The sequence below is a fragment of the Chelonia mydas genome, chromosome 6, assembly GCF_015237465.2.
Source record: "Chelonia mydas isolate rCheMyd1 chromosome 6, rCheMyd1.pri.v2, whole genome shotgun sequence".
NCBI lineage: Eukaryota > Metazoa > Chordata > Testudines > Cheloniidae > Chelonia > Chelonia mydas.
The window spans coordinates 50,819,494-50,828,506 of record NC_051246.2 but is presented as its reverse complement, the minus strand read 5'-3'; the positions used below and the strand labels follow the sequence as shown (position 1 = coordinate 50,828,506).

Below are 9,013 nucleotides of genomic sequence, written 5' to 3'. Positions count from 1 at the left end.
TCTGTAACCTGCTACATCTGCTCCACTTCACAAAATGGAAGCTGCTTTCTGCAGAGCCTATGCTCCGATACGTTAAATAAGCAGAACACAGAAAACATAGTAATAATAGTGACCCAACTGCTTGTGCCACAGTTAGTAGTGAACCTCAAGCTGAAATAAGTGATTTTTTAGGAGGGACTCAAAGGAGGAGAGTGAGGTGGTATTTGGTATAGAGGAAGAAGGAGGCTGTTTTAAGAACAGGTGTGGAGATTTGAATGGTAGTGCATAGAGTTCCTCCACAGATGATCAAGGCCTCACACAGCTTTATTCTCCATTTCCTGCAGCTATCTGAAATATCATTTAAGGCAAAATATTAGAGGATTTATTTTAATTTGGGGGCCCAGAGATGTGTGGGGATAATACAGTTTTACTACATATATTTTTATTTATTTTCTTTTGCTAACCTTATAACCAGGATAACACAAAACAGCTCCATCTCAGTAACATAACATAGTATTTAAAAACCATGGGTTAAATGGCAAAACTCCCATTGACTTCAGTGGAGTCAAGATTTCACCCCCAGATTTACCCCCAACAGGGAAGTGTGTGGGAGAGAACTGAGATTTAAGGTTTTAAGCTCCATCTAGTGGCCAAATAGAGAATGACGTACAGATAGTAAAGTCCAATGCACGTGATTTGTATATTGCCTGACAGGTGGCACTTAATTATGGACCATACGTAGGTCAAAAACCGGCTTCCTGTCCCGCACAAGCACTCTCCATTAAAGGTTGCATATTCGGGACGTTTCCCATAAAAGAATGGGAACTGAGCCCCCTGTTCATTAGCCACCAACTGCAATGCTGCTGAGTATTCCTCAGTGACTCATCTTGCTTCTACTTGATTGGGAGTGAGTGTGAAATGAATTACTTGCATGCTTGACGTTATCAATTATGAACGCTATTGTTATGTCTCAGATAATCTATGGCCGCAACGTGCTTCTGGGGAAAGCAGGTGGAGAGTGCTTCCATCTCTTTGTTAGTATTTCTCCTCCAGGGGAAAAACATTACAGGGTGTTTTTTTCTTCTGTTGGTTTGGCTTCCTTTTGCTGTATGGATGGAATCCAGAGCTGGTCTACCCACAAATTGGAAATAATAAGTGTTACATTAATATTATTTCCCTGATCTGCAGCATCTCACTCCCGGTCAAATGTAACAGGAGGTGGGAAGATTAGCTGGTAACTGCAGGTGATCCTGGCTGGGCGGCTGATGGGCTGTGGAGTTGACCCTTGCTTTGCAGATTTTTATTATTATTATTCATCTCGAGTCTGGATGGTTTGCATACTTTTCCATCTGCACCTGCCTCTGGAACAAAGGGTGAGTAATTATAAAGGTGCGTGCTAACTGAGATAACGTTAGGTCACATCCTCCTCAGTCTCTTCTCTGGCGTAATGTTCACCAGGGAAGTTGGGAAAAGGTTATCTTTCACCTATTCTGCAGTATCTCAGAGCCATGGTACTGAATAGGGAGATCTGGGGAAGTAGTATATGAAGGCGGAAAGGTGTGGTCGTAGTGTCAGAAACTAAGGGGAGCCTTCTTCACATTTAATGTTTTGCTTATTATTAATATATTTAATACTGTATCTTTAACACTGAAAACCCCCCCTTTTTTTTTAAGGACTTTAACTTTCTCTTTGAAAGGGAAATACTGGGGGAAGTGGGCGTTAGATCCCTCCCAAACAGCTGATTGACTTTAACAAAGAATTTGAGCTTTCATGGGTAAATTAGGGCATTGTGATCTTTAATCAAATCGTTCTTGTCATGTATATGACTCCTGCCCTTGGCCACAAAAGCTGTCCCTAGGGTTACCTTCATTTATGATTGATTGATTTTGATTTATACACAACCACATCTGTCCCCCTCCCCCAACTCTAAAACGCCGGCACTGTGTGGGCAAGAGAACATTTCGGACTCTGAAGTTGTCCCGCACAGACTGAAAATCGTCTTTCTTGGTTTCCCACTTCAGTGCCAGTCCTTGCATTGTCAGTGCCGATCCCACGCTCCGTAGTTTTGCACCGGTATGTACGTGTTTACACCCGAATACACATTTCTGCTTTGCTAGGCATAAGAAATGCTAGATTCCAAATAAGAGAGAGATTTCTGTATAAAGCTTTTAGGGAAGAGAGAAGGGGGGGGGGGGTGGGAACAACACCCTAGGGTGTCCCCTGTGAAATGATGTCATCCAATCAATACTTGGGGGGCGGGGGAGTTGTGACTGATCTGACTAACTCCTTCTATGAAATAGTCTCTATATTGGAATTGGAATTAGCCGTATCGATTGGGCTGATAACAGAGACCTATAAAAAGGCAGGGGGATTGGCTCTGCATTTACTACATCCCCGAAGCATTTAGCTCAAAAAGCACCAAGCCACTGCCTTTTCTTTAGTGGCACTTGCGCCTCTGTATGCGTGGCGGGGGGGGGACTGTGCCTGGAGTCCTCTTGCAATTGAAATAACCTGGAAAAGATGTGGAGGAGCCTGTGCAAACCGTACACGTCCCTGGCTCTGCTTGGACTCTGCTTTGCAATGGTCGTCAGATCTCTGCCTTTCTCTGATGCAGGGCCACATGTGAACTATGGCTGGGGGGAACCTATTAGACTAAGGCACCTATACACAGCCAGCAAACACGGTCTGTTCAGTTACTTCCTGAGGATCAACAGTGATGGCAAAGTGGATGGCACCAGCATTCAGAGCCCCCGCAGTAAGTATAAGGGGAAGCTGCGGTCTTGCTCATGAAAGGGATCTCGGCTAAAGGAATGGAGCCCCACGCCCTGGATTCCCTTACTGAGCTTCTGAGGCTGCATTCTCCCCTAGCACTGGAAACAGGCAAGCGTGCGCTTGGGTACCTGACAGTAAGGGCTCCTTTGTGAAGGGAACAGGACGAGTTTCACCTCCGATTACCTGCGAAATGTAGCCCTGAGAGGCGGTGGGGTGAGGGGGTGTGTGGCTTGCAGACGGCGACCCTCTCCCCCCTAATCTGAACGCTGTTTTGGTTTTGCTGCATAGGTCTGCTGGAAATCAGGGCTGTGGCAGTTCGCACGGTGGCGATCAAGGGCGTCCACAGTTCCCGGTACCTCTGCATGGAAGAAGACGGGAAGCTGCATGGACTTGTAAGTTACAGGCAGGGGAGGTTGAGCTGGTCGGGGGCCCGGCACTGAATCGGCATGGGAAAGTCCATAGCAAATGGGGAGATGGTTGCATGCGCTCGCAGGGCTTGTTAACGTATTGGAAAACCCGGGTGCAGGGCTTGTTATGATTTTATCTGGAAGAGTCCAGATAAAACAACTTGAGCCGATCACATCTTTGCTTTACCACCAAGCAGCTCATGAAGGGTCTGACTTCCGCGAAGGAGCAAGGAAATCAAAATGTATAACGAGGCAGTTTGTGGCTATGACACTGGGCAATAACACTAATAACACTGGGCAAAATAAATAGAAAGTGTGCGTTTGCTGTAAGCTTTCATTTTAATAGGTCTCAGAGCCCCCTAACCTAAAATAATGCGTAAGATTAAATGGTTGAGTTCTCTTACTATAGAGAGTTGATAAAATGTAGACAGAACTATGAGCTGTTTACTTTTTGTCATTACTCCCTAATTACTTTTTGTCACTATTAGTGTCTAATGAAACTGTAACGTTTATTAGTAGAAATTTAAGTTTAGTGTCAAATGAGAAAGCAATTTTCCAGAATTTCTAATACAAATAAAAATAAGGAGGGCAATCGGCCATTTTCATTCTTTGTTGCATTTCCCCCCTTCCAATTTTCTATCCACTTTTAGTTAACATAGAAGAGAGGACCCAATAATGTCTACTATAAACAGCCTATTTGAGATGTGGCTATTTATCTGCAATCGAACTAAAACATGTTCATTGCATTGGAATGTAAATGATACAGGCTTATTTGTAATTATCTTCTTACTGTTCAGCTTAGGTATTCTGCAGAAGATTGCTCCTTCGAAGAGGAGATACACCCAGATGGCTACCATATGTATAGATCAAAGAAATATGGGGTTGCTATCTCTTTAAGTCATGCCAGACAGAAACAAGAATTCAAAGGAAAGGACTCTCTCCCACTGTCTCACTTCTTACTTGTGATCAACAATGCACCTGTAGGGTTATGGGAGCCTGAGGACTATAGTGATTCTCTGACATGGTGTTGTTAACTCATGCCTTTTTGCCTAGGTTTTTCAGCATATCAGCTAGATACATCAGAAATACAGTCCTGCTCTTGAGAGACCCCTGCAATACCTACTCAAAGGCATGAGTTAATGAGAAAGGTCCAAATTCATTGCCATGTAACTCCATTGTAGCTACCTGAGTTGCATGGGTGGGAGGTGCATTTTCCCCAGAATGCAAATGTAAGGCTTGATCCTACTTTCCTTAGCAAAACTCCCGCTGATTTCCACAGGAGAAGAAGTGGGCCCAATGGCAAAACATCCATGAGCTTTAATGAGAAAAGGATCAGGCCGAATAGGATTTTTACTTGAGTATCTAGGGTAGAATTTGCCTTTCAAGTCTGAATTTCCTTGCTTTTATTATCTCAAGTCAGACCTTCAATAAACTGAAAAGGTGAGGGAGGTGATCTGGTTTTGGGCTCAGACCACCATATATGGAAAGTGTCAATTTGAAGTTTTTATTGCATGTCCAAACTGAAATACTCAGTGACTGATAACTATAGATAGGATCCTCCTTCCACTGAAGTCAGTGGGAGATTTCCCATTGATTTCCCTAGCTGCAGGCTCTTAGTAGTAGCACTATGCATTATTGTAATGATCTTTGAGGAAAAAAATGAACAGCCCCTAATTTGTAACTGTTCATTGAACTATAGCAATACTTCATTATATTAATTAATATTGTGAATAGGTACATGTTTGACAGTTATTAGCATACAGCCATTCAAACTCCTGTATATGTACTGGACCGAATCCTGTATGTCTTACTCTCATGAGAAGTCCCATTGACTTCACTAATAATACTCACATAAGTAAGGTGAGCAGAATTTGGCCCACAGAGAAAATTTGTCTTCTGAGATGCACTATCCTTTCCCTGTTTCCACTCTGCTCCATATGCCTTGTGTGTGTATGTGTATGTTGAGGGATGGAAGAGGAAGTCATTTACTACTGGCCTATGCCAACAGCAAATTATGGACTCCCACACTGGTTAAAATGTGCTGGCCACTCCTAACCCACCTACTCCAGAGTGATGCAGGGAAGCAATTGATGCATAATGTCTTCTGACTCCTCTGCACCTAGACCCACCATCCTAGTAGCCTGTGCAGGACCCAAGGGGATATTTGTACTCTTCCCCTTACTCATTTTGGTTAGTACCTTACTCTGAAAGTGAATGGGGAAATGTACTACTCAGCATGAGTTGGGAGGTGTGCTGGGATGGACCAGAAGGTATAAAAGCAGGATCTACTGTGGGTTACAAGGTGATACCTTAATTCAGGCATTGACTAGTAGTACCTTACTCCATGATTAGTTCTATTAACTTCAGTCAGACTACTTGTGTGACTAATTTGGTCACCTATAGAAGTAAAGTGTTCACAATCTGGCCCTGATATACATTCATTCAAAATGTGTGATGTCCAGACTGATAAATATTGCAAGTCTTAATCGGTGAGAAAAGCAAGTTTTTTTTAAAATTTATTCCTTCAACATTAAAAGCACTTTTAAAAGGTGACCATAGCACACACAACAGTCTATTCTACATTGTTGATGGTATTTGACAAAGTTTGATTTTTTTACAACTGAAAAAAAAAGAAGTCAAATGTGCTCTGGGTTATATTTTGACAGGTAGAGAGTTCATTGGGGAACACTTTGTTTGTTTTTTATCATCAAAGACCTAGACATAACCAGCAATTCTCCTTTATTGGCCCAGAGTTCAGTCACCTCAAATGACTGAGCCAGAAATAACACCAGCGTTGTAAGGAAAATAGTGATTACTTAAAGGATCTGGAAAAGTCTGAGATAACACAAAATCTCAACATACCATATCTACATATAAACTATGTCTAAGATTAATTCTACAAATTGCTAGGCAGGTTATAAAATATATTATCCTATATAGAATCTTTATTGGTGTCACAGTAGAACTGTTTGATACATTTAATGCCTGATGAGAAAGAGATACTGTACTAATACATTTTTAGAAACTTTAATAAAATGACAAGAAAAAACTTGCAGTTTGCCCTTTTTTATTGTTGTTTTTTATTTATTTTCTTTAACACCAGTCTATTATAAAAATGCCTTTCTGCAGACCTGATCCTTGCAGCCCTTACACAGGCAAATCTCCTGTGGGATTCAAATTGAGTTTTGTATGCATTAGGACTGCTGGATTGGGCCCTTAGCTATCGTGGTTGTAATTAAAACATCAGCATTCATCAAAATTTATAAAACTGAGATATCTACCAGAGATTCCCAAAGTTTTCCCCTAAAATCGTAATAGGGCAGTCTGTAGCAGCTGTGTGGTAATAGATGGAATAAAGATCTCTGAGGATAATGGAAAGACTCCCAGTGACTTCAAGGGAGTGTGGATCAGGCCTATGTTGACTTTTTAATGACCTCATAGATTGTTATGAATTCTGTGTATAATATGGAGGGCTTGAATCTCTCTCATATCAAGGAGAGCAGGGTCAAGCACATACAAGATTTATATCATATCTGATAAGTGTCATAGACATATCTGTAATTGTCTTCACTCCTTACTGTTCAGCTCAGGTATTCTACAGAAGATTGCTCCTTTGAAGAGGAGATACGCCCAGACGGCTACAATGTATATAAATCAAAGAAATATGGAGTCTCTGTGTCTTTAAGTAGTGCCAAACAAAGACAACAATTCAAAGGGAAAGACTTCCTTCCATTGTCTCACTTCTTACCTATGATCAACACCGTGCCTGTAGAGTCAATGGATTTTGTGGAATATGGTGATTACGGTCATACTTTTGAATCAGATCTATTCTCTTCACCTCTTGAAACTGACAGCATGGACCCCTTTGGAATCACCTCTAAAATATCTCCAGTGAAGAGCCCCAGCTTTCAGAAATAACTAATGCTCCTGACTTTAAATATGGCTTTTAAGAAACATTACCAGAACCAGGATATTATTTAGCTTTTCCAGTAGTAATATGTAGAATATGTAAACTTTTCAGGTATGGTGCTAGCATTGTTCTTGCAATGTACTAAACTTGTAAGGTAGTAGCACCATTCTAAGGCTACATTCTAAGAACCACCTATTCATGTTTTCACATCACATTTAGGGGGAAAAAAAATCTAAATAGCTACTTAACTGGTTCACCTCTGACAAAAATACACAACATGCAGAAATTCCTTCCGTCTGGTGATGGCTGGGGTGATAAGATCACTAACATTTTTCTCCACCACTTTATTACTACTTATGCTCACCTCGGATTCGTGCTGATAGGAGCAAATGCAGCAAAAGCTTTTCATTCACAGGAAGGTTAATGACCTCTTCAGTTCATAGCTTTTCAAAGACAAACATTTGTAATAAAACATGATTACAAAACCTAACAAACATTACCCTGGGAACTAGGGTTAAAACTATCTCTTAAAAAACTGCTGCTGATACTCTGGGACAACTTTCCATTTTAAACATTGCATTGAGAAATAATTCTGCTTGTATATTATGCATTTTCTTCCCTTCTTTGATTATTGCTAAGGGCTCACGCTGGAAAACTAGATCTTTGATTCTTTATGGGCTCACCTATGTTTGCTGATGAATTCTTTGGGACCTGTATTAATATCCTTGGTCTGAGGTAGAATTCTCATTAATGTTAGTGGGAATTCTATGTATGGATTGAGGATTGTACAGAATCCATAATTATGTTCATCAGGTAGGGAACAAGCAATAGAAACAGATTAACTTTCAGGTCATAAAGGTCCTGTTATATGTAAATATCCATAGCAATTGAAGGAAAAGACAGAAAATAAATGTTGTATAGGTCAAATGGCTTCCAAGTATGTTTTTATGTTTTTCCTTAAAGCATCAGCAGTTCTTTCGAGGCCATATAAGCCTGATCCTGCACCCATTGACTTCAGTGTTGCAGAATTGGGCAAATACTGCCTTTGATATGTGGTGGAGTGATTCTCGGTAGTATATGGTCCATAATGTATATATGATACTTTCAGTCCTGTTCTCCTATGTTAGCATTCGAGCAAGAGAATAACAACAAAAGAAATGTGAGACAAGGGGTCCAGGAAAATTACCCATTTCCAAAGTTTCATTTATAATAGGTATTTCTATACAGAAAACTGTACCGGAAATGTTAGTATTTTCTTGACCTAGCACTTCATTACCAATGCAATATTTATAATTAATTTATTGAATACATACATCTGTTTATTTTGTTACTGTTATTTATACTCAAAATTATATTTATGTACTCATGAAGGTTTTTTTTAGTTTTAACAAATTTTGTGAAGTTTTGTAATCATGAAATCGTAAGGAAAATATAACTTTTTTTTAAATTTTCTGTGATGTCAGTAATTTAGTGTGTAAATTTGTAATTAAAAAAATCATCTCCAACATAAAATCTAACTGACTCTGTTTCAATAATTATGTGGCACCTTTTACTCAAAGACTTCAAAGAGCTTTACAAATGGTATTGGATTAAGTTTCACTGCAGCCTTGTAAGGTAGGTAAGTGTTATTATCCCCATTTTGTAGATGAAGAAACTGAGGCACAGAGAAACGAAGCAACTTGGCCAAACTCATGCAGTGAGTGACAGAGCTAGAAATGGAATCTGTTCAGGCAGGGTTAGAATGCTGCTTTCAGGATGTCAACAATGTCTCTGTTGCACATTAAATGTAATCTGATTAACACAGTTTACAGAAGCAAGGCAGGTCAGATACAGTTTTAAAACGAGGGGAAATTCTGTACTTGTGGAAAAAGTCCAGGAGATTGTTCACTAAGTGGCTGACCCTGGGATACACTGAGCTCTCTCTATCCCCATAATTCCCACTGAC

General features: G+C 40.3%; 1 protein-coding gene across 1 annotated transcript; it reads left to right on the top strand.

The window, feature by feature from the left end:
- Nucleotides 1-2,293: 2,293 nt before the first annotated feature.
- Nucleotides 2,294-8,576, top strand: FGF19 (fibroblast growth factor 19). Its single transcript, XM_007067944.3, has 3 exons — nt 2,294-2,734; nt 3,040-3,143; nt 6,744-8,576. The coding sequence occupies exons 1-3, from the start codon at nt 2,500-2,502 to the stop codon at nt 7,074-7,076; spliced, it is 672 nt and encodes a 223-aa protein (XP_007068006.1). The 5' UTR covers nt 2,294-2,499; the 3' UTR covers nt 7,077-8,576.
- The last annotated feature ends 437 nt before the right edge of the window (nt 8,577-9,013 follow it).

Bases quoted from the DNA above. Each gene is read 5' to 3' on its own strand.
- FGF19 (XM_007067944.3), top strand. From the start codon at position 2,500: ATGTGGAGGAGCCTGTGCAAACCGTACACGTCCCTGGCTCTGCTTGGA. The intron at 2,735-3,039 runs GTAAGTATAAGG...TTTGCTGCATAG, and splicing joins CAGCATTCAGAGCCCCCGCA to GTCTGCTGGAAATCAGGGCT. The intron at 3,144-6,743 runs GTAAGTTACAGG...CTTACTGTTCAG, and splicing joins ACGGGAAGCTGCATGGACTT to CTCAGGTATTCTACAGAAGA.